The sequence below is a fragment of the Juglans microcarpa x Juglans regia genome, chromosome 7D (genome assembly GCF_004785595.1).
Source record: "Juglans microcarpa x Juglans regia isolate MS1-56 chromosome 7D, Jm3101_v1.0, whole genome shotgun sequence".
Classification (NCBI taxonomy): domain Eukaryota; kingdom Viridiplantae; phylum Streptophyta; class Magnoliopsida; order Fagales; family Juglandaceae; genus Juglans; species Juglans microcarpa x Juglans regia.
Window position 1 is genome coordinate 21,183,700 of NC_054606.1, and position 26,128 is coordinate 21,209,827.

A 26,128-nucleotide genomic window follows, 5' to 3' on the forward strand; every position below is an offset into this window, starting at 1 on the left:
TTATGACACGTACGGCACCAACAATCTATTTTCATGTCAAAATTATTATAGCTTAGTTGTGGTGTACTTAGGATGGATGCACTAACAGCTAAAAAGAAAAGAAAATAGGCACTAATTACTAAAATCCAAAGTTATGAATATTTTTGTCTTGCATTTCAAATATAGGATATAGACAGTACTGGTTTAGGATCGAATGTCTACGTGGAATATGAGGCCAACATATTATATATATATATATATATATATATATATTTTTATCATAAAAAGCTTTTAAGTATATCCACATCAATTTTTTTTTTTTTCCTTTTTAGGGCTTTAACTGTTTAGGAACCATCCTTCCGACAAAATCAAGTTTTATTTTTTTTTTATATGACTTCGTATAATACAGTAGATTTATTTTATAATATAACGTACTACATTAAATTACGTCAATTTATCTTTATAGAATCTCTTTATCTATTTGATATGTACGACTTTCTTAGTTGAGAATATCAAATTCTCTAAATCCTATTATAAAATAGAAACTCTTATAACTAAAATGGGCAAGAGAAATTGAGAAATACCATTTTTATAAGATATCATGTCATACACTACATATGTTAATACGTTAACAACTTTGATAAAGAAGAATATCATTAAAGAAATAAAAATAAAAGGAAGAAAGGCGTAGCAAGTACGCGCATGACTGTATTTTCCGAGGAAAAAAAAAAAGGAGCTTGATGGTGCAGTTCACCAAACATGAGGACAGAAGGAAAGAAACTCAACCATATAAACCATAAAGAATTCCATATATATGTTTGTGTGTATATATTATAAGAATTTTTTTTTTTTTTTTATCAAATATGTAGTGTATAGATGGAAAGTAAAATAAATAAATTAATTTATAAAAAATTATAAAAAATAAATATAATGCGTGATGTATTGGGATGGTAATTACCAAATCTAAATATTATAAACAGTAATACGAAGTAAGGTTTGTTTTTTAAACTTCTGTTATCGGCTGTTGTCTCGTACCTTTCCTCTCTCTTCTCTCTCTTTCCGGAACTATTCTCACGAAAAGATGATGAAGAACTCTGACTTCAATCCTTGCCGGCTATTTCTATGCTGAATTTCTTATTTAAATTTCGCCGTTGAAACATTCTTTTACGTATTATATATATATATATATATAATATATGTGTGACTGCCATTGGGAGAAAAACTAAGAGAGAGAGAGAGCTGCTAGAAATGGCGGTGAGTATTACCGCCGGTATTCTGATCGCGGTGGCGCTGTTGCCTGCTGCTTTGGTTATGTGCGGCTTCCCGGCGACTCTGAAGCTGGAGAGAGCGTTTCCGGTTGGCCAACGAGTCGAATTGAGCGAACTCAGGGCACGGGACATGGCCAGGCATGGAAGAATGTTGCAGTCGTCTTCTGATGGTGTCATCGATTTTCCCGTCCAGGGTACCTACGATCCGTACATCGTCGGGTAATTATTTGATAGACGTGTGTGCGCGCGTGCTTTTTCTTAATATGATTTTGGATGTTGTGTTATGGGTTGTGTTTCGTGTCGTAGTGTCTTTTGTTTCTGATGCGATAGAGTTGGAGCGAGTTTGGATTTTCTGTGGGTTTGATTGATTTTGGAGCATGGGCTATCATTTTGAGTAGTTTGCTTTTGTCGGTTTTCTTATTGATGGGATTATGATGGTCTACGTTTGTTTATATATTTCTTTATCTGCTTCTCATATAGTGCAAGTTTTTCAGTTTCTAAATTTGTAAATTCTTCTCTCTATTGGTTCCTTTTTTTTCTTTCCCCCTTTCTTCTGTGCGTTAGTTCTTAGTACCAAAACTCATTCTCTTCTAGTACTATTTCTCCATTTCTTTCGCTTATTTTTGGTTTGCCTTCGGTTCTCTGTGTTTCTCTGTATTTCTCTGTAATTTGCAGGAGATTTTTAATCAAAATTTGACTGATTTGTGCATTTATAATAGGCTTTATTTCACCAAAGTGCAATTGGGTTCCCCTCCAAGAGAATTCTATGTGCAGATTGATACGGGAAGTGATGTTTTGTGGGTTAGTTGTAGCGGCTGCAATGGTTGCCCCGAAACGAGTGGACTCCAAGTATCACTTTTCCTCGCTCATATTCTTTATTTTATATGGTTACGTCCCACAATAGGAGCAATATACTGCTATGAATTTTCAATACAGTTGCTTGTTTTTCTTACAGATTCAGCTCCAATTCTTCGATCCTGGGAGCTCATCAACATCTTCATTGATCTCTTGTACAGACCAGAGATGCAGTGTTGGAGTTCAATCATCAGATGCCACTTGCTCTAGTCAGAACAATCAGTGCGCATACGCATTCCAGTATGGAGATGGCAGTGGAACATTGGGCTATTATGTATCTGACTTGATGCATTTCGACGCAATTCTTGGGGGTTCAGTGACCACAAATTCTTCAGCTCCTGTTGTTTTTGGGTGAGCCATCATGTTTTTCGAGACTAAGTAGTATTCTTTTTTGGTATCTGGTACGAGCTTGGAAGTCATTGCCTCAGGTAGTGGATCATGAAACAGGTGTAGCACTTCGCAGACAGGAGACTTGACAAAATCAGATAGAGCAGTTGATGGGATCTTCGGGTTTGGACAACAGGAGATGTCTGTCATCTCGCAACTTTCTTCACGGGGAGTGGCACCAAAAGTGTTCTCCCACTGCTTGAGAGGGGACGATGCTGGTGGTGGTTTATTGGTGTTTGGCGAAATCGTGGAGCCTAGTATAGTTTACAGTCCACTTGTCCCATCACAGTATGTTCTTTTTCCTCAGAAATAATTTGCTACAGCTAATATTCTGCAATATGTCATTAAATACTTTATTTTGCTCCAAGTTATCTTCAGCAAATGTAAATTGTATGAAGAAACAGTCATGGATTTTAGCTTGACTTCTTCATGCGTTTTCAGAAATTTTGTTTTCTAGGTTCTTTTTGCTAAGTAGCTTTATAGGTTTCAATACAAAACATATTGTACGTATATGACTTTTCACAGCTTCCATGATTGAAAGATATTGAGACAGGTAGTTTTCTGTATTTATGATCAATGGTGCTTTATCATCCTTGTGATTCTAACAGTTTTTAAAGGGACTGCTGCAAGAGTGTCTCACTCTCTCTCTTTTTTATTTTAATCATTGCCAAAGAAGATTACTGTTGAAACATCACGAACTTTGTAATGGTATCTTGGAGGTCATATGGCTCACATCAGTTTAACATATGCAAATTGTTGCCTATTTTGGGGTTCAAAAGTTTCTTCTTTACTTAAATCAACACAGGGACTTGTCTGAAAGGTTGGGTGAAAATATATAATAGAAAGAAAAGGTGCAGCCCAAGTAATAGTTTACCTTTAATTGTATATTGTAACTAGTAATTATTAAGATTCTCCATTCCTCTGTGTTTGTTATGCTTTGAGGGATCTTTGTTATGTAAGTTGTTGGTAATGTTTTCATTTCACAAATCTGAAAATATTAGATTCCTAGATTTTTCACGTTGTGGTGGGACCCCATTTTAAGCTATAAAGGATTAGCATATTCACGAATTTGGCTGCCATGTTGCTTAAATAAGTTTGTTTTGAAAAAGGGAAACGGTCTCATGGGCATCGCAAATGCCGCAGGGTAAGAAGATGTGGCTCAAATAGTTGAAAGAGATAGGGATGGTGTGGTTTTGACTTTCTTTGTAGGTTCGAGTATTTTTGGTTAAAAACTTTTATTTGGTTCATTATGTTCAGTACCAACATTTGGTAGATAGTCTTTGCTATGCTCTTGGATGGTACCCTGAGCAAGTTCATGTGTTGGCTTGATCTCACGAGTTCACTATGACAAAGGATATCAACCCACAATATTCTTGAACTTTGCAAGATGGTTAGAAAAACCTTGTGTATGGCTTCGAAAATATGTTTACGATGTCTTAGTGTTAATAACTGTGAACCAAATCTGTCTTGGGGATGCTAATTGATGTGTCAAAATCAGTGTGAGAGTCAAGCTCTGACTTTCCAACTTTATTTTGAGTTGATAAACACAGAAAGGGCAGATACCTATCACGAATTACTTTGAACTGACAAACCAACTTGGATCACGTGAACCATTTTACCTCAGATTCTTAATTTTCTTCTACAAGTTTATTCGCTGAAAGAAAAGGAGTATATGAAGCCCATTAAGCAAAAGCTCCAAACCCCACCCCAAAAGGAGTGCTCTGAAAAAGTCACTTGAGCTGCACTACTTGGCTTGAAGATTAAATAGCTGTCTTTGAGATGCAGGGGCACAATCCTTGATCTATTTACAATTTAGTTTAAATTAAAAGGAAAAAAAACTAGTGCAGCTGAGTAAGAAAGCCACATCAGAACTCTTAATTTGGAGAGGTTTTCTTTGGAGCATCTAGTGCCTGTAGGTCTCCTGAACATTTGTAGGTTTCAACTCAAATATAATATGTCAAAGTTTTTGTTATCTTGTCCATTTTTGTTTTCTAATAAGTGCTTCAAAAGATTGGATCCTATAAAACTTGACTGCAGTTGGTTTGACTGATCACTTGTCTGTTCAAAATTTCAGGCCTCATTATAATTTGAATCTTCAGAGCATTTCTGTCAATGGCCAAACATTATCCATTGATCCAGAAGTATTTGCAACATCAAGCAACCGAGGAACCATAGTTGATTCTGGGACAACTTTGGCATACCTTGCCGAAGAAGCGTACAATCCTTTTGTCAGTGCTGTATGTTTCTATTGAGCAAACTCTCGTTGCTTAATAAACTACTTTGTATGCTATTTTTGAGGGAAATATTTTAGGACTGCAAAGCTTTTACTTGTTAACGTGTCTTTCGGATGGATAAGAAAATAATAGCTTTTGGTCATGAGTGATTCTATATGTATTTGGGAAAAAAAAAATTGAAGCATGTGATCTTCTTATAATGCAGATAACAAGTGTTGTTTCACAATCAGCACAACCAGTTCTTTCCAAAGGAAATCAATGTTATTTAATTACCTCCAGGTTTGCTTTCTGCTTATATCATCCCAGTTCCTTCTTGCTAGCGTGTTAGTCTTTTCAGATGATCTTAACTCTGAACTATCACATACTTTGTATTCAGTGTCACCGATGTATTTCCTCAAGTTAGTTTAAACTTTGCTGGTGGCGCATCCATGATTCTAAGACCTCAGGATTATCTCCTACAGCAAAATTCCGTTGTGAGTTTTGAAATTTTGATCTTCCTACTCTTTTTTTAATTGTTGAGGATTGGTCTGAATATTTGCTTTTGCATATAAATCAGAGGTGAGTTGGAGCGGGAAGCAATTTACCCTATTCCTTTGAACATTCCCTTCCATTGGTTCCATGTGCTTTGATTATTTGGCTCCGTGTTCTATTTCAGGCTTTTGAAAACATGTTCAGAATGTTAACTTCTAAGTATGACTATTTAACCACTCTTTCCCTTCTCCAAGCTTGCGGGAAAATTAGCATGCATATATGAAGCTTTGACGTCCACTTTAAATCCATTAATGGCATCAGGAATATTGTATGACCAGATTTGACGTCCTGTAGTAACCCCATCTTGGCAGTGCTATTTGCATTCCAGTTGTTCCTTTTATACGCTGAAATGATTCCTAATACTGGCTACTTAAATAATGTCTTGCTTGTATATTTCCTAGTGTGAATCCTGCCGCAACTATTGCCACCCAATCAATGGCTGTGGTATCTTTTGCGAAGTATAAATAACCCAAACAAGCTATGAAGCTTTGTAGCACTCCCAATATGTAGTTCGGTTTCTATCTTATCACAGCATGCTGAATGATGGCTTGCTAGTTTTAATCTTTAATTTTGATGAATCCATTTTACAGGGTAGCTCTGCAGTGTGGTGCATTGGATTACAGAAAATACAAGGTCAAGGGATAACAATTTTAGGAGGTATGAAGACTGACAAGAAACTTTGATTTAATTGAGAGAAGTGCTACATTCACAAAAGAATCTCACAAAAGTAAACTCATGTACTGATGTGGCTTGATGTGATTCGTCAAGTTTACTTTATGCTAAAATGAACTTTACAATCTGACTTATCACATTAAGCCGCATCAGTTTATGAATTTACTTTTGTAATATCTATTTGTGGACGAAGCATTTCTCTTTAATTGATGACCTTGGCTGATGCCACTTAATTAAAATGTTTACATTCTGTCAAATATTGAAACCTTAAACGTTTCCTAATAACCTTAAAGTCAAATCATGTTTCTTTTGAAGCATATTATTTTGGTTTTAGATCATAGTATGCATGAGATACAACTGAGGCTAATTTTCACATTTGATTAGTTAGATTCACTGTAGTTATTGCAAATCTTCTTTTTTACTACCTGGTGCTTGAACTAGTTTATTTATTATTTTTTGGATTACTTTTGTGCTTTTAAGATAACAATATCACAATATTTTGCAGACCTTGTCCTCAGAGACAAAATATTTGTTTATGATTTGGCTGGTCAACGAATAGGATGGGCTAACTATGACTGTAAGTTTCATGATCTCATCTGTAAAGGGCCTTTCGGACACCATACGGATGTAAAATGTTTAATTTCCTTAATCTATGAACTGAAAACATAATCATTAAAGAAAGGCATGAGCTGATTTTAATAAATTCTCGTATTGGGAAACATATCTATAAATTAATCAAGAAGATCCCCCAACTTTGTAACAAGCTCTAAGTCCTCACTTTTGAATTGATCAAATTAGGTTCAATGTCAGTAAATGTCTCTGCAACTACAAGTGCTGGGAAAAGTGAATATGTCAATGCTGGACAGATAAGTGGAAGCGATTCAGTGCAGAATGAACCTAACAAGGAGATTGTAATAAGCGTGATTGCTTTCCTAATGCACATATCACTGCTTGGCAGCTTCTTGTCTTTGTAGCATACAGTGAAAAAGGTCTGAGACTCTGGCATTCTTTTTTTCATTTTATATTCTCTTGCTGGTTTATATTATTTCAATCGGCAAGACCATGTTTCCTTGTTAGAACTTAGATTACTGCTTCTCATTGCACTGCTTGCAATAGGCCTGTGGCCTGTGGCTCTGAATATTTCTTCATGAGCCTCATAGAAATGCAACCTTGTAAATTACATCCTCACAGATTATTGGTTTAATAGTAGGTTTCATTTATACAACCTTGTGTTTAATGTTTATTACTTCTGTGACGAGTTCTTACTTCTGCAGCATATTCTTCTTATCTTGATCTCTTTGTTTTTTTCCCCCATATGACATCATAGTCTATGTAATTTACTTGGTGCAATATTCAACCCTTGTTAGAGAAAAACGCCGAGCCAAATTCTTCTGAGCCTCCTCTACCACCAAAGATTATCACTGCCTCTTCCATGGATCCCAGATGTCGGCAACCCACCCGCACAGGGGACGGGTGCAAGCGGGATTCATCTCTTTATATATATTTGTGTGGCCAGGTTGCATATCACTTAATAACTTAATATATACATTGAAAAACACTACCCATTTCATTAATTTTTCCCTCGCTTTCATCTCCTCAGCTTTCTTCTTCTTATTTCTCTTCTTTTTCTTCTTCTTCCCTCTCCCATCTTCTTTCTTCTCCCATTTGCGGTGTTTTTTTTCATTTTTAAGATCCATGGCGGTGAATGTTGCGTATAATTTGTCTTTATCAATGACATATTCGAGCACAAAGAGAGAGAAAAGAAAAAGAAAAGGAAAGATAACGAGAGAGGGGAGAGAGCTAGCTTGACTTTATAGCTACGAAATTATTCAGTAGGAATTCTTGCTAAATATCAAATCATGCAGAGAGGTTTCGATACCTAAATAAATTCACCCAAAGACTTTTAGGCCTCGCTTGTTGTAGATTAGATGAAATAAGATGATATAAATTGAGAGGAGCTGTGAAAACAAACAAGGTATTATAATCGGATTTACTCGAACAGTCTCACTTTTTCTTAAACAGTGTCATTTTTCATTCAAGACGTTTGACATGTAAAACCAATTAAAATGGGCCACGTGAATAGATACGACTGAAGATGACAAAAAGCATGAGACTATGAGGATGAATAATAGATTTAGCTCGGTAATAAATATTGCTTGATGACGTGGGGGGAGCCATGTCATTGAAATGTAACGTTACAAATTGATGCAATTTGTGGAGTTGAATGAAGAATCTGTTACACACACACACACACACACACACATATATATATATATATGTATATATATCAGTTAACAAGCACATGATAATTGAGGTCGAATGTTGAAGAAGATTCTGCTGTAACAAGAAATTTCTTTGAAGAACATTTGCAATTCGGATTATGATGGTTAGCATTCAAAATTTTCCTCGGAATGGATTAAAGTGAGAATGAGCTGAAACAAATCATGCTTTACATAGTTATCTACCTTTCCCCTGCCATTGCCTACTTGGCAAACCAAGAACATAATTTCAAACCTATGTTCCATTACCCATTAATTATGATTTTTTTTTCCTCAGTTTTTACTTCATCCTCTCCACAAAATCATCAATGATTGAAAAAGAAAACCCAATAATTTCTGGTAAAAAAATAAAGTTAAGAACCTAAACAAGCAATGATCTTCACATCCTCACAAGATAATTAAAGGGAGTTCAAAAGTGCATGGCAAAGCCAGCAGTATTACAAAAACACGAATGTTATGGCCCAAAAGAGAATTTAAGTCAATAATCCTTTACATACAAAACTATGGACACCCTTATTCAGGTATGTATCTATTTACTCTGAAAAGCACCAAAAGCAGCCGTACTGATCAAGCATGGGTTGGTGAAAATGGAGTACCCCAGTTCCAAAGCAGGCCGTAAGGGCATCATACTGTCAAAAAGTACGAAACAAAAGGGCTTTACCAAGAGCTGTATCATCCAAAATAAGCCACGGAAAAGAAAGGGTTACCAGTTCAGCAATAAAACATAACATTCTTCACGTTATCCTTGACGAGGGGTAGGGCTCGAAACTCCCTTATGCTCTCATTCCCGCCGGTTGAACCACTTTCTGATGAATCCCCTTCAATGTAATATCGTGCACGAAATGCAGCCAAGTGGGCATAATATGCGGGAGGGACTGTACAAGTAGTCATCATTTCGAGGGATGAAATTAGCATGCACAACTTAAATAAAAAGGGAAAGCAAGAGGAAGGAAATCAAACCTATAGAAACTGATCGTGTGCACCTAGCATACCTGAAAAGGATGTTGAGCGAAGTTGCAAAATAAACAACGCAGAAATGTTTATAATGCATAATAGGAAGAGTTTAATGAATGAGGATTAAAAGGACATTACGTGTAACATAAATTGTTTGTAAGCATTTGCAATGCATCTGCGCTGAATCCGTTCTCATCATACAACACATGGTAGTGTGTTGGACGACTAGTTCCCTGCAAATAAGATAAGAATGAAAAACCAACTTATTTCTTTAGAATATATGTATGTTCCTGAGTATGCATCCAGCCTTAATTTTAGCCAAGAGTTTCAAATTTAAGCAACAAAATGACCCAGGTTTACCTGAATTCCAGCATGGCTGTTGAGGTAAAAGTCAAATTCAGTTGGATGGCAAATCTTGGTATCAACAACAGTACCTGGACACACAGATTCAAAGAACTGAAGTTAAGAAAAAGGTGCAATAATTGAACATATGGAGACAACTTACGAACCTGGAAGAATATTGCCACTCCTGTCCATCTGATCACGTCTACTATGATCTGCAGGGAAAAGGCGTGTATGATGTCTTTTCTGCACCACAACAAAGGTAACTGGTGGTAGGTATCCATTCTCTAGTGAGAGACAGGCCTGGAAAAAGAATGCTTTCAAATTAAAGAGTTGCATTGACTGATCATCTCAAGAAACAACACAGTACTTGTGAGATCACATTCCAATGAAACTGAATTGATCTTGCAACTCGTTCAAAAATATAAAATCATTGTATCAAACACAATATACAATTAAAAAAAATCCAGACTATTATATTAAAATGAAATCTAGAGTTCATAATATGCATTTGAGAGCTTTCTATGCCCTTGCAGTATTCATTCTGATTACCAACTGGCAAGGCATTCTGAAGCTGACATCTCAGCAAGATCATCATACCTTTCTTATCGCGTCCATCTCATAAAGCAGAACTTGACTGAATTGGCCTTCACTGACACCATCCCTGCACCAAAGTAATATATAACAATATCAGATAAGAAAGTGCAAAAACGATCTAATTTTTTGCATGATCGAACATCAATTCTACCTGTAGAATATAATCCTTTCGGGTCTAACCCCAGTGGAAATCCTGAAGGCTTTAAGTAATTCCCTGCAATGTGACCAATGGACAATGAGAACAAAGAAATAAACACTTCCACAAAGGTATTAAAGCACTATACATGTCAGCTCCTTACCGGATCATTCCTCCATGAACTGGACCCCTTTGACGATCCTGATCTAATTTATAAAGATCTTGAATAATTTCCTCCCTGTGAGCTTGTGCAGCAAATAATCCTCTGTACCTGGTTACCTCCGGCCAATCTGTTGAAGCCACAACCTGTGTCAAATAGGTAAACCAACCATTACAATTCAGTAAAAAAGTGTAATGAAATCTACAAAACATACCGCCGCAATTGAAGGACTTGAGTCCTCGCCAGGTTGTGGATGCGTCACATCCGCACCAAATACAATTGTAGGGCGATCAGTCAAAAGATGAATTTTTCTTTGAATAGCATCTTGTAGCACAGTGTTCCGTCCCCCAACCTAGAAATTTTAAAATCGAGTGTAAAACCATCAAAGAATTTGATAAGAATTGACAATCAGACATCAGATAGAACAAACCTTCACATTAATCTTGAGGGCCACATTTTCAAAATACTGCTTATTAAGCTTTGATGCTTGTCTCGGCTGACAGCACTGAGAAACAATTCCCAGTTCAGTTTCACAGATTCGTTTAATTTTCCCTGCAAGCAACAAGGAATCATTTAATTGGAGGAAACAAATTCTAGTCATAAAATAGGAATACCAATTAACTTACTCACCGTATGACCCACTGGTATCAGGCAAAATAATTATCAACAGCTGAAGTTGTTTTCCTCCCAATTCTTTATGAATTCCATATAGAGCCTTCTCGATTTGACCAGAATGAGCTGAACGTATGGGAATCAAAGGATCTGGGTTGAAAACCTTGCAGATGGAATAAGCGTCCGCAAATTAATAGCATACATTCTACATACGCATCATGCATTCGAAAGTAATTCATGAAACCATACCATGCCTTTGCTGTTGCACATGTTAATCAATTGGTCACAGAATTCAAATGGCAAATCCCTGTTCACACGTGTAGACAAATTCACACACGTCCAAAAGTCTACTCTACCGCCGTTGATCATTTTCTACAATGGAAGCATTACAAATGATAATCTAAGTGATGTCATTTTACAATTGAAATTCAACTAAATTATTAATAATAATACGTCCATTCACAATATACAAGAATACGTCACCTTTGAAAATTAAAAGCTTAAAGGCTCACGTAAAAGATGAAATTATAGAACTTCCATACTAAATAGTGCTAGAGCTCTATTATCAAAATACAAAGTGCAACACAGTGCGAGAGCTAATGCCCCGCCCTCCGCCCCCCACCCAACACCAAATAAAAAAAAGACATCTTCCAATAACAGCATCATTTACTATGGATTAAACAAGCACAATTTTCCAGAGCTAATCAAATAACTGTCACCTTGTTTATCATATTCCACTGCCCCATTTTGGGAACTTCCCTTGATTCTCTTCCAGTATCATGATATTTAAGCTACAAAAAATTAAATGACAAATTAGATTTGACAATATAAGATTTCTAAAATAGCTGAAAGAAACATAGATGCAAAATTACCATTGGAGATGGTAAAACCCGAGCATCAACCACTGCAAGTTTGTCCCTTACTTCAATCCCAAATTCCTCCTTTACAAGCTCAATCCGATTGAAATTATTTAGTGTAACCATCTAGCACAAAAGATAACCCATCATATCGAATCAATATGCCATCATTTGAAGCTAAAGACTACAATCTATCACCAAAGTCACACATTGAAAGTACCTTCTCGATACTACTTTCCCTTTCTTTAGGCCGCTGACAAGTTGCCCTTAAAAGGTTAGTTACTTGTCTTTCATTTAATCTCTTTGAGTATCTCTGTCCAGCAACAATCTTACAAAGCTGTAATACAAAGAAAAACGTCTATAAACAGAAATGCCTAATTCTTAACAATGGAAAAATCTTCCTATGGTAAGAAGACAACCTCCATAGGCAAATAAACAGGATTGGCATCATTCCCAGCCTGAAGGGCAGGCAAAGACGAGTGCTGAAGCACAATATTATATTTGTCACGAAAATATTGAACAACCGACATCCTTGTTTTCTTGTCATCAAGAGTAAACCTGAAAAGGAAACAAAGATTACAAAATATGTAGCAGAAAAAAATAAATCGCAACAAAAAGAAGTGCAAGAGAAGTGAGATAAACAATAACAAACAATGTTGGTAAGTGGTTCCAGTCATTGTGGCCAACGAAAATACAAATGCAGTTAAAGAATACAGCCCTTAAGCATAGCCACCAGATACCAAATAAATAAGTCACTGCTAAATCACTCTCATTGTTAGATTTAGGCCTCATCATGCTAAGCAAACTGAATCCAATTAAAAAGTGTAGTTTCTAACAGATTCCAGATAAATAAGAACAAAAAGGTACGTTTGATTTGCAAAAAAATCTGACAGATTCCAGATAAATAAAAGACAAAAAAGGGAGCATTTAATTTCTAAAAAAATTTCAACTTCAATCCAAACATCTTTTCATTAAACTACAAAAGAATTTTATATTTTCTCAAAAAGAAATTTTCATCTAATCCTTTGCCTAAGTTCACATTAAAAAAAAAAAAAAAGCACAAACCAAAACAACTATTATTTTTTAAGTGACACAAACCAAAACAATTATAATTAAACCCAATAAAAATTTCAAAATTTTACCCAAACCACCTTTCAATTCTACCTGCCAACTTTCACAAATTCCAACACAATACATCTCAAAAAATTCTATCCACGCTATTTTCATTCTACTTACTCTCTTCCATAAAAAATCACAAATCTTAGTTTAAACGTACTCAAATATTAAAGAAAGTTTCCCTTACCAAACATGCTGAAGTTTCTTATAGATCTTTCATAAACCATGCCCCACTCACTTGAAGCATCTATAATGCTTTTATTTTGCAATTTTTTAATCTAACTCTTGAAAACAAACAAAATAAAACCAAAGACGCCTATCAGCTTGATGAATGGGCACTAATGTTTACTATCTACTTCCTGATGCTAATTCCATAATTTCATATACTAATATCGCAGAAAAGAGAAGACACAAGTACGGTAACTCACGTTATCTGGCTAGTTGGTTGAGTGGATACCCCGACAACTTTGTAACATCTGGAATGCTCCCTATGAGTAAGCTCTATCTTGACACCTCTCAGTGCCTTTTTAATCTGGGCAGCACACAGACATGAATTCATAAAATTAAAAGAAACAAAGCATGCACAAACACAAACAGACATCAAGTTCATAAAAGTAAGAAATGAAGCATTCAAGCGTGCACAGACTCACACACACACATCCAACAAACAAATTTAAGCAAGCTTAGTAATCTACATAGTGGATAGGAGGCATCCTTTAAAAGGAAGCTAGAGACATAAGTCTATTCACCCTAATATCTGGAATCCACAGATACCAGAAGAGATATCTCAGTACTTCCCCAATTAATTCTCCCAAAAATTGTGAATTGATTCCATGGAATCTCTTTTGTTAAATACTCAAATCTTCCATCCAAAGTCCTAATTAAATCGCCCATAACATCATATAGTAGTGAAATAACCTTATTGCGATCCTGATCAGACAGTTGCCTTGAAAAACTGAAATTGAAATGTTTTGCAACGAACTGTGTCACAAGAATTGGTTCATAGAAAGCCCTGGCTGACACATCTGCAACATGGCAATCATACGTTAAAAGCAAGGAAATGTCAATGTAATTGCAATTGAATCAACAAGTTACTCATAATGGATCCCATAAGAGCATAGAAAGAGTGACTAATACCAATATTGAGGGAAAGTCCCATCTGAGTTGGCCTAAGACTCTGATAGTAACCTCTCCAATATTCAATGCCGTCTCCCAGCTCACCTCCTGGACCCAACTTTGGATCAAAAAATGACCTCCCCACGGATGTATAGCTGTCGTAAAAAATTCACCAGGTCAATGCATGTGAGAAGTTCCGTATTTTCTGCTGCTGTATGCCTGAGAAGAACCATAAACGGAGGACAACAAAAAGGCACAAGTTTCTAAGAAGATAAGAGCATCTTACTTCTGAGATGGTGCCGCTCTAAGGACAACATCAAGAACTTGTAATGTTTCTTGCGGAGCATCCAGCTGTTTACCGCATAAAAACTCCCGAAGATTATGCAGGTCCGCTTTAGAAGCCAACTTAATTTCCACTTTAAATTGACGTTCTTTCCTGCACGTCAAGCAGAAAAGAACTGTTCAGATAAAATGAAAGTTGAAATGATAAAAGTCGCAAACTTAAGATAAACTTAAAACAACATACACAGCCGGATAAACCAAAAGAAAATACCTCGCTGATTTAGATGAGGCACCACGACCATCATTATCAATTAACTTGACAGCAAATTCCTTGGATTTAAACGGCAATGGCCCTGCCGTGTAGAGGCTCTTCCTGCCATCATAAGCAGGCTTTCGCCTTCCCAAATGAGAATCACTGTATGATTCAATTAGTTGAATCATAATATCCCTGTTGACTTTCTTGGAGGGAACCTCTGGATTTATCGAAACCTAAAGCAATCGAACAGCCATATTATGAGTACACGAATTAATGCTTGATAACGCAGGAAAAAAAAAAAGATCTCACAAAATGCCCAAGAACGAAGAAATTGCGAAGCAAAAGAACTCACACTTGTTTTGCTCTTAGCAGAAACTATAGCTAGTCTTCAAGACAAACGATATAAAATAAGAAGTACATGTCATCTCCAGACACGAACCACTTCTTGACATTCCCACAGGCCACAAATGCATCACATTTCATGTTTTTTTCAAAAGATAAAAGAGAAACGCCTTCATACACAGGATAACTACACGTCGAACTAATCGTAGTATATGGGTAAAACTCAAAAGACCTCAATTAACAAGACTGCCGATGATGTTAGATGGTGGGAAAGGTGAAGCATGGTATCTCACTCAAGTCTCAAACATATAGACTGGGAAAAATAAATAAAAAACCACGACAAAAACAGTCAAATTTAACTAAAAAAGAGTAACAAACAAATAATTTCTTCTGTAATAAATGCAGGTCGTCCAAGTTGGCACAAGAGGCTAAAGGTATATGAACAGTTATTTCTGTAAAAAAAAAAAAATAATAACTTTGAGCATGGTTACTGACATCGTAATGATGCAGATCTCTATCTGCAAGTTCCACCAGAAAATGATTTGCTCTGACAAATACTTTTTTGCCGATGGTACCGTAGCCCGGCCTCTTCGGAGGGCACAAAGCCTTCGACGACATCGGAGGCGCCGCCCTATCCGTGTGTGCAGGAGTCTGCAGTTTGAGCCGCCCCTCGATTTCACTGCTCAGAGCAGTCGCCGACATCGAAGTCGAAGGCGGTGCCGAGCTTGACGACGCAAAAGAAGAAGACGGAGTTAGAGCCGCCCGTGCAGGTGCAGCGGGAAAGTCGGCCTCAGTTGGAGACGAAGCAGGAAAAGCAGCAGCCGGCGAAGGAACGGTAGAGAGTCCCGAAGGAGCACCACGGCCTCTACGTCCTCTGCCACCAACACTACCTCTTCCACTAGCACCGCCGCCGCCGCCGCCACCTCCTCTGCCTCTCCCACTGCCTTGATGAGACGATGGAGACGCTGGAGAGGGCTGGTTGCGGCTAGCGTCAGGTTGCTTGCCAGCTCCTCGCCGTGACATTGTAACTCACCGGTTCGAACGTGGTCAGAGTCCGAGACGAAAAGCAAAGGGAAATATTGCCAAAAAAAAAAAAAAAAGGGTCAGAGAGAGAGAGGAGAAGAAGAGGGTGAAGAGAGTGGAAGTGAAGAGCAGTGAACGAGAGAGAAGAGTCAAGTGGGAAAGACGTGGCGAATGAAAGACTCTCTCTGCCACATTTTACACATAATTCCCAACATGTCCCTACACACAACCGTCAGCGTACTCTTGTAACAATTTTCTCGTAGCAATTTTTCACACGAAGAGTACATGCAAAAAGCGAGGCTGATGCACGCAAAATTCAATTTATCATCCTTGCAACGTATTAATATATAATTTATTATTTTTATCTAAGACATATGACTTGAAAGCATAACATCCTAACTTTTGAAATAGAGATCTACCCGACTTAAAGAAATATATATATATATAATTTCTCATTTTATCTTTTTATTTAAATGTATATATTAATATATAACAATTGATAATTTAATAGATGAACTTAGACCACAAACATCTACAAAAGTGATAAGAGTAAATTGTTCTATCTACATTATATTCCTTATCTCTATACTACACAATATACTTATTTTTTATTTTTTTTATTCTTACTAAACTAAATGAATTTTTCTACTCATCATCCATATATTACAGATGTGATAAAGTAAAAATAAAATAAAAATTACATATAATATATGGTGTAGAGATTATGAGTATAATTTTTCAAAGTGATAATTAATGTTGCTATCTTATTTTTTAAAATTCTCCTATTATTAGAGCTTTACTTAATATGGTGGTCTTTTAAGAGAATCACGAATAAATTTTATGAAAATAAATTTATGAATTGATATAATTTTATATGATATTAAATTGTAAAGTTATTTTTATGACAAAAATTGTGTTTGGACTATTTTAAATTATTTCATTATCACTCACAAATACTTTATTACTATTTATAAATAATTAACTATTATTTATAAATTATTTACTATTATTTTACTACTATTTAGAGTTGGTTTGAATAGTGAGACGAGATCAGATGGTTTTATATTAGTTAAATAAAATATTATTATAATATTATTTATTATTATTATTCTTTTAAAATTTGAAAAAGTTGAATTATTTATTATATTTTATATAAAAAATAAAAAAATTATAATAATAAAATGAGATAATACAAGATAGTTGAGAATATTTATCCATTGGCCGTTAATCGTACCCAATATATTTTTAAAAGTAATGTGTTTATATTTAGAGTAATGCTACTCGTCATCCCAATTTGCATCATCCTTCTATCGTTCTATAATGTAGCATTAAGTGATTATAAATTATTTATTACATTTTATTTATAAATCTATCATCTAATGATACATTATGAGACAATGAAAAGATGATAAAAATTGAAATGATGAATTAATTTTTTCTTATATTTATTTATTTATCAAACAACGAGGGAATGGTATATACTTATAGTGAGTATACAGGGAATTGGGAAGGAAAATGTTTGTTTGTACTCTCATTTTGTTTACTCATTTTGGTGTATTTAATTTTTTTTATTTAATAATTAAGAAAATGATTTTTAATATATTGATATATTTTTTTATTTTTTAAAATTATTTAAATATATTAAAAAAAAAAAAAGGTCAAAATGAAGCGGTGAAACATAGCGGTGTAACTCAGCGACCGTTCAACTGGGTTTTTTTTTTCTTTTTTGAGCGGGAAAGCATGGGCTGAGTCATGAGTGGTTTTGTGGAAAGAAGGGCAACCGGCGCCGCCTACCAATTTCGTGAGGAAAGATTGCTATAGTATCTTTATAGGAGCTAGTGCAGCTGTATCTATCTGAAACAGTAATAATACTTTATTATTTATATATAAGGAATTTGTATATTTTTGCCGTATTTTTTATTTATGGGTATTAGTCATAAAAAGTTTTATACTTAATATCACTTTTTATTATTATTAGAAATGTAGAACATCTTAGTATATTTTATTAAAAAAATAATTTATTTATAACATTTTATACCATATATTATATAATAATATATTAAATGAGAGATATTTTTATAAAATATCTTATAAAAATAACATAATTTTATAAAAATATTTTTTATTTAATATATTATTGTATATTGTATAAAATATTATAGATATATTATTACTCATTTTATTATTTGGATTAATAGATTCAGAGGCCTGATCGAGACATATATAATCATACAATAATTAATATTTATAATCAAAATAAATCATACAATAATTAATTAAATACCATATCTATGATCAGTCACGTCAAGTTGAATCTCTGGTACTGGATCAATCTGACCGAAAGATTATTCATTATCTTTATACTGCACCCATCCAACTTTGAGTTGACAACTTGATATTATCACTGTATACGTCCCTATATAATCATTGAAAAATGCTGCATCTGCCGAGATACATCTCGACAAAAGTTATTAATTTTTATTTTATGTAATTTTTTACGATAAATTTTATGCCTTAGTTATTATTTATTTTTATTTTTTATAAGATATAAAATGTAAATTAATGAATAATAGTTAATAAAAAAGAGAGTAATAATATATATACAATACATTATATAATATATTATATAAAAATATTATAAAATGAGATTATTTTTATAATATATAAATATATTCATCATTTAAATCATAATTATATAAAATATTATGTATAAATCAATTTTTTAATTTATAAAATATTCGAGCAGATCTCCGTACGAACTAAATTGCGATTTACTTATCATTGATGGAGAAGTCAACCGATTGGCTACTTTCCTTCTAAAGAAAAGAAAGAAAGAAGAAAGAAAAGATACCAAAGTCGCTTTCCAGATCAGTTCTCATGAGAGATGCTTTTACGTGTTTGTTGTATGTATGTATGATTTGGAAAAGGAGTCCCAGACTATCATTTTTTTGGTTTGTACAATATAAAACTCTCGTATGGATCAAACTAACTAACATTGTATATTTAATCTTAAACAATGAACATGTATTACTTTATATCTTTTGGTCATTATTTTCCATTTAAAATTTATTTATATTAATATTCTTGTACCTTCTTCTTACTTTTAACTTTTATTCGCTTTCACACACAAATAAAAAAATATATAAATTGCATATATTAAATAAATTGAGATCCCTTCAGTTTTTGCATGAATTTAAAAACCTCAAGTACGTGAGAGTTAGATACATAAATTAGCATGATTTACAATATTTATTACTCATTTAGAGTTTGTTTGAGAATACTTATGTTCTCAAATATTTTCAGACTATTAATTTACTACTATTCACACTATGTTTCACACATAATCTGAAATACTCTTAATAGAATGACGTCGCCTGAAATATTTATACATGTATTAATATATGTTATAAGGCACATCTGAATCGCCTAGGTATAAAAAAATCCTATCAATTATATATTAAAGAAATAAGGTAAGTATTAAAATCTTACTTGTGGTTTTTATTACATAAATTATTCCTTGAAATTTACTATCAAACATAGTAGTGCTGAAGTTTATGAAGCAATGGATAGCAAGTGTAATTAATTACAACGATCAACTTATTAATTAAGGGAATAAACTTACAAAAATCAACTACCATTCATCTTCAATACTCTTAAAGTTTTCTTTAGATGTTAAGAGTATCTCAGATAATTTATGAATAAGAATAAAATAGTCTGTGAATAGTAATGAATAATTTGTAAATAATAATTAAGTAGTTTGAGAGTGTATGAGAATAGTTGTATTTCCAAACAGATCCATAAGCTTCTTCCACTCTTATTATGTGATTCTCTCACAATTTTCTATAGGTATCAAAAAGTGAAAGATTAATACAAATGTTCAAAATTTTCCTCGTCATTATCCCTTATTTCCCCCATCAAAAGGATAATGGGATGCAAATTGGTCTCTCGATTTTCAGTGAAGTCAGAGTGAAAGCAACATCTCAACAGACCATAAGATGGTTTGCCCATAAAATGTCTTTGTTGATTAAGAGTGTTATCCAATTGCTAAGCAGCTCATGCTCTTGCTAACAGGTAATATGGGTTGGCTGGATTAGGTAATGAAATGTGGTATAATCCAAATACTGTGGGTCATTCTTCACCCTTAGAGTACTCTCATTAGATTAGTTAAAATTAAAGTATATTTTTTATGAATATAAGATGAATTTAACTTTTAGTTATTCCATTCACATAAGTCTCCATATTGGAATAGCCATTTTTTTATTATATGATAATAAAATAATAAAAGATGAATTTGACTTTAGCTATTCACATTAAATCTATACATTGGATTATTCATTTATTCATGAGTAATTAATAATTTCAAAAATATTTTAATTTTTTTAATTATGAAATTATTTTATTTTATCATATTTTACTATTCATAATATTATATATTAATTAGTAATCATATTCTAATTAAATTATGGGTTAAAAAATTATATTTTTTCAATTGTCATTTAATGCTATAACCACAAATGTCTAATTAAACTTATCTAAAATTCTATATAAATGTCTTAATTTACAAACCAATCCAATATTTCCCATCCAACTATATTTTTTCTTTTTTACCAAATTTTCTTCTTCCATATAGTTTTTTTACCAAACTTTATTCTATCTAATAATCATATCTACTAAATTTTTCATCCAACTATCTTCTTTTACCAAACTTTCTTCTATCAAACAACCACATTTACTCTATTTTCCATTCAACAATATTTGTTTGCCAAACTTTCTTTTATCAAACAACAATGGTTGGAAGAATCTTTTTTTTTTCCTAACCTAGAGGTAGCATGCTATGCAATGCAATAGCAACCAAACAAGCAAGTTTACCGTAAAGAAATATCACAAACTTCAAATTTCAAAGTTACCATAGTTATAATTTATTCAATTGTAAACTTGAAATTTAAATTATTGCTATCTATTACAACAAGTCTTGTATAAATTATGTGTAATCCTCACGGAAACAGAGTAGAGAAATATATAGATTTGTATAAATTCTTGCTTTTCTTTGTACACACAAACGGATGTGTAATCCTCACGGAAACATTCACATGCAACCCCTCAATCATAAACATAGACAGAAAATAGATCCACAAACAACTAAACCCATCCACAATCAAAGATTAGGGTTTGGAGAAGAGGAATGCGAGGGCTAGCAAGGTGCGGAATAAGCTTATGGATCATCAAGAGAATCGAATATTATACAAAAAAAGAGATTACCAGAGCTTCGAAGAAGCAGATTGGCAAGAGAAATAGGGGTTTTGGTCGTTTTCGACGAGAGTATGAGTGCTGTGGCACGGTGGTGCGGTGTCGTTGTTGCCAACGAGACGTGGGGCGGTGGTGCGGTGGTGATGCGGTGGTGGGTCTCTCTGGTCGAAGACGAAATACTCGAGTTTTGGTGGGAAGGGTGTCTGGCTTTTGAGAGGAAAGGGAAAAATAGAAACTATAAAGACGTTGATGGAGACCTCGGGAAAGAGAAACAAATTATATAAAATGGATTTGATGAATAAACAGTGTCTTTCAAATTTGAAAATTACTTTAGAAGTTACTGTAGTTATATTCTAAATATTTATAATTTAGTTATTCCAATCTGATAAATTTTATGGTTCAATAGCTAAATTTTCATTGGATTTAACTTTTAGTTAATCCAATGAGAGTGCTCTTAGCTACCTAATAGATAGAATACTCACGCTGTGGGTAATGGGCAAAACCACAAAGATAAAAACAGACTGCTCACAATATTTCACGGGTCATTGCACCATTGATACAAACTCCTCGTAATAAATAGTACTAATAACCTTTTGAATTCATTTGTTTTCCTAAATTACCTCACGCTGTTTCGATCAATAAACAACGTGAGAGATTATATAAAAATAATTTTACAAATTGATGCGATTTCATATGATCTATCATATTTACTTTATAATAAAATTAATTTTATAACATGACGAATCATATCAAACTACATCAATCTGTAGAATTACTTTTATGTAATTCTTTTGTATCTAGATTATTTTTTTTCCTAAAAACAGAATCTTATTTATTTATTTATTTTTATTTTATTTTTTAATTAGATTAGTTGATATATTATATTTTAAATGAGTTTTTTTATTAATGTGATTAATATATAAAATTAATCAAAATTAATCAAAATGTAAAATAAAATAATAGCATTAATTAAAGTGGAGTTGATTTTGGTACGTTTGGATGATAAACTCATCTCAATTCATCATTACAATTTTTTCAAATTCCAACACAAAATATAATAAACGATTTAATTTTTTCAAATTTTAAAATAATAATAATATTAAAAAATAATATTATAAAAATATTTTATCATCTCAACTCATCTCAACTCAACTAAATTCAATATTCAATCACAGACTTGGAAACAACTTTGTAAAACTCAGAGAAGTGACATACACGACAAGAGGGTTCTATTCAGTTGTCAAATTTCTGACGGGTATTATCACAACATGTGTTAACTATCTTTTGTATTTTTATTAGCTCTATTTATTTTTATGGATAAACATAAAATGAGATGAATTAATATTAAAATTAAAAGTTGAATAAAATATTATTAAAATATATTTTTTAATATTATTCTTATTTTAAAATTTGAGAAAATTGAATTATTTATTTTATTTTGTGTAAAAATTTAAGAAAATTATAATAATTAAATGAGATGAGATAAATTGAAATGATTTGTAAAAATAAACAAGGCGTAATCCCTCCCGCTTGATGTGAAATGCCCACGTGGCCTGATTTTTAAATAATAAAAAAATAAAATTTGAATGCATAGTATTCTTCCATCCTCTCACTAATTTTTCTTCTTCTCTCCCAAACTCATTGTCCGCAAGCCAAACCCATCGATTTTTCTTCGAATCCCATCATCCGCAAGCCAAACCGCATGTATTTATCGTAAACTTGTTATTTTCTTGAAAAACTATTATAGGAACCATTTGTTTGTTAACATGAAGCTGACTTAAAAAACACAATACTTTTTTTATTCTATCTCTTTACCTCCAAAGAGATTTCTTTTTTCTTTATTAATTGAAGTGTTTGGGATTGGGTGGGTCTTATGCTCATACATTCTAGTCAACACGTGCTGCGACTCGATGTTAACTTTCTTGTAAATATATAAAATCCTTTAATTTACTTCTTCGTTCAGCTGTTGTTGTTTTGTGTTGATGTCGGATCTACATTTGCCTTTGGAAGCATGCACATTTTGACATTTTCGCTAGTAATTCTTTCACATTCTCTTATCTGCTAAAATTCATGTTTGCTGTTTGGTTGCGAGAAAATTGAGATGAGTGTAGCAAAAGAAAAATAAGAGAATGTTTGTATTATTTTCTCAGAAAATCCAGGATTACAACTTTCACATTCTCTTTTCTGGATATGTTTGGGACATGGGATGAGACACAAAATTTTCATCTTATCTCATCATTATAATTTTTCCAAACTCTCACACAAAATATAATAAATAATTCAACTTTTTTAAATTACAATTTAACTTTTTAAAATTTCAAAACAATAATAATATTTTAAAATTTAATTTAAAACAAAAAATTCTCATCTCACTCCCTAAACCTACCCTTATTTGTTTACGATAATGTTTGGGGCATGGGATGATATGCAAAATTCCCATCTCATCTTATCATTACAACTTTTTTAAATTCTCACGCAAAATATAATAAAAAATTTAAATTTTTCAAATCTCAAAATAATAATAATATTTTAAACTTTTATTTAAAATAAAAAATTATAATCTCATTCCCCAAACCTAGTATACAAATATTTCACTATTATTTATTATTTTATTATTACTTTTCAGTTAACTTTTATTATTATTCACTATTATTTAATATTTTATTTTTACTTTTTTAATCATACAATAATTAATAAATTCTGCTAGAGGGATCGAAAAAAATAACCGGAATAAAGATACCGAATAGTATATTTTAATTTTTAATTTTTTAATTTCTTTTATGTATTTTCTTTAATCATTATAAATATTTTTTAAAAAAATAAAAAATTTATAATATTATTAAAAAAATTTTTTAATCACTAAAAAAAATCCATTCGAAACTCAAATACGAATCCTAAAACATTTCTCATAATTAATATATCTATGATCGTGACATATATAATCATACAATAATTAATATTTATAATCATAATAAATCATACAATAATTAATTAAATACAATATCTATGATCAGTCACGTCAAATTGAATCTCTAGTACTGGATGAATCTGACGGAAGGATTATTCATTCATTATCTGTATACGGCACCCAACTAACTTTGAGTTGACAACTTGATATTTTCACTGTATACGTCCATGTATAATCATTGAAAAATGCTGCATCGGAGAAATGAAATTAAGAGCGTGAAAATTATTTATTCACATTATTTTTTATAATATTTCACATAATTATATTTTAAATAAAGAATATTTTTATAAAATATCTTATAAAAATAATATAATTTTATAAAAATATTTTCATTTTATAACATTTTTATATAATTTATTGTACCATATATTATGTATATACCATTACTTTTAAGAGTTATGGTGGAGAAATGATATTAACATTAGAATATGTAAGTATTACGTAATTTTTTTAAAAAATTGAGTAAATATGAGTTTTATTTAAAATAAATTATTATTTTTTAATAATAAACTCTATTACTTTTTAAAATGATTATGCAATACTTACGCACTCTACGATTACATGTAACATTATTTTCTACCGGGATACATCTAGACAAAAGTTATTGATTTTTATTTTATGTAATTTTTTATGAGAAATTTTAAACATCAATTATTATTTATTTTTATATTTTATATTTATATTTATATTTATTTTTTATAAAATATAAAATGTGAGATAGTAAATAGTAATTGATAGAAATAATTTTTTTATTATTAAAAATATATTTTTAAATAAGTTTATAAATATTTTTTGAAATATTAAAAGTAATTTATAAAATATATATACATGGACGGGCAGATCTCCGTACGAACTAAATTGCGATTTACTTATCATTCATGGAGAAGTCAACCGATTGGCTACTTTCCTTCTAAAGAAAAGAAAGAAAGAAGAAAGAAAAGATACCAAAGTCGCTTTCCAGATCAGTTCTCATGAGAGATGCTTTTACGTGTTTGTTGTATGTATGTATGATTTGGAAAAGGAGTCCCAGACTATCATTTTTTTGGTTTGTACAATATAAAACTCTCGTATGGATCAAACTAACTAACATTGTATATTTAATCTTAAACAATGGACATGTATTACTTTATATCTTTTGGTCATTATTTTCCATTTAAAATTTATTTATATTAATATTCTTGTACCTTCTTCTTACTTTTAACTTTTATTCACTTTCACACACAAATAAAAAAATATATAAATTGCATATATTAAATAAATTGAGATCCCTTCAGTTTTTGCATGAATTTAAAAACCTCAAGTACGTGAGAGTTAGATACATAAATTAGCATGATTTACAATATTTATTACTCATTTAGAGTTTGTTTGAGAATACAACTGTTTTTAGATATTTTCAGACTATTAATTTACTACTATTCACACTATATTTCACACATAATCTGAAATACTCTTAGTAGAATGATGTCGCCTGAAATATTTATACATGTATTAATATATGTTATAAGGCACATCTGAATCGCCTAGGTTTTTATTACAGAAATTAGTCCTTGAAATTTACCATCAAACATAGTAGTGCTGAAGTTTATGAAGCAATGGATATGTAATTAATTACAACGATCAACTTATTAATTAAGGGAATAAACTTAAAAAAATCAATTACCATTTATTTTCAGTACTCTTAAGGTTTTGTTTGAATGTTAAAAGTTTCTCAGATGATTTGTGAATAAGAATAAAATAATCTGTAAATAGTAATGAATAATTTGTAAATAATAATTAAGTAGTTTAAGAGTATCTGAGAATAATTGTATTTCCAAACACTCTTAAACTTCTTCCACTCTTGCTCAGTGATTCTTTTGCAATTTTCTACCGGTATCAAAATGTGAAAGATCAATACAAATGTTCAAAATTTTCCACG

At 32.3% G+C, this 26,128-nt stretch overlaps 2 protein-coding genes across 6 annotated transcripts; one reads left to right on the top strand and one right to left on the bottom strand.

The window, feature by feature from the left end:
- Nucleotides 1–1,008: 1,008 nt before the first annotated feature.
- LOC121239832 (aspartic proteinase 36-like) lies at nt 1,009–7,151 on the top strand. The gene is made up of 10 exons (XM_041137163.1): nt 1,009–1,466; nt 1,967–2,096; nt 2,203–2,453; nt 2,550–2,777; nt 4,564–4,726; nt 4,929–5,002; nt 5,100–5,196; nt 5,845–5,911; nt 6,432–6,503; nt 6,725–7,151. Exons 1-10 carry the CDS (start codon nt 1,228–1,230, stop codon nt 6,898–6,900), a joined length of 1,497 nt encoding a protein of 498 aa, XP_040993097.1. The 5' UTR covers nt 1,009–1,227; the 3' UTR covers nt 6,901–7,151.
- A 1,470-nt stretch (nt 7,152–8,621) lies between these two features.
- On the bottom strand, nt 8,622–16,131 carry LOC121240091 (protein argonaute 5-like). 5 transcript variants are annotated; one of them, XR_005935442.1, is made up of 23 exons: nt 15,471–16,131; nt 14,649–14,866; nt 14,382–14,531; nt 14,117–14,250; nt 13,898–14,004; nt 13,408–13,511; nt 12,283–12,421; nt 12,084–12,200; nt 11,879–11,989; nt 11,726–11,797; nt 11,256–11,378; nt 11,025–11,169; nt 10,825–10,946; nt 10,609–10,746; nt 10,398–10,540; nt 10,250–10,312; nt 10,102–10,165; nt 9,669–9,804; nt 9,520–9,593; nt 9,298–9,392; nt 9,189–9,197; nt 8,913–9,080; nt 8,622–8,834 (listed from the first exon to the last, which is right to left on the bottom strand). XR_005935442.1 is itself a non-coding variant. In XM_041137564.1 (23 exons), exons 1-22 carry the CDS (start codon nt 15,996–15,998, stop codon nt 8,917–8,919), a joined length of 2,979 nt encoding a protein of 992 aa, XP_040993498.1. In that variant the 5' UTR covers nt 15,999–16,130; the 3' UTR covers nt 8,622–8,834; nt 8,913–8,916. The 5 variants fall into 5 exon arrangements, 4 of the variants coding, with proteins under 4 accessions (XP_040993498.1, XP_040993499.1, XP_040993500.1 ...); XM_041137564.1 differs by having other exon boundaries at nt 9,166–9,197; nt 15,471–16,130; XM_041137565.1 differs by having other exon boundaries at nt 8,622–8,860; nt 9,166–9,197; nt 15,471–16,130.
- Between the last annotated feature and the right edge of the window lie 9,997 nt (nt 16,132–26,128).

What these genes read in the sequence shown, in the direction of transcription:
- LOC121239832 (XM_041137163.1), top strand. Translation starts at nt 1,228, where the DNA reads ATGGCGGTGAGTATTACCGCCGGTATTCTGATCGCGGTGGCGCTGTTG. An exon ending in TGTTATTTAATTACCTCCAG is followed by an intron (nt 5,003 to 5,099) that starts GTTTGCTTTCTG and finishes CTTTGTATTCAG; the next exon opens with TGTCACCGATGTATTTCCTC. An exon ending in AGGATGGGCTAACTATGACT is followed by an intron (nt 6,504 to 6,724) that starts GTAAGTTTCATG and finishes TGATCAAATTAG; the next exon opens with GTTCAATGTCAGTAAATGTC.
- LOC121240091 (XM_041137564.1), bottom strand. Translation starts at nt 15,998, where the DNA reads ATGTCACGGCGAGGAGCTGGCAAGCAACCTGACGCTAGCCGCAACCAG. An exon ending in GTTCATGGAGGAATGATCCG is followed by an intron (nt 10,313 to 10,397) that starts GTAAGGAGCTGA and finishes GTCACATTGCAG; the next exon opens with GGAATTACTTAAAGCCTTCA. An exon ending in GAAAGGATTATATTCTACAG is followed by an intron (nt 10,166 to 10,249) that starts GTAGAATTGATG and finishes ACTTTGGTGCAG; the next exon opens with GGATGGTGTCAGTGAAGGCC.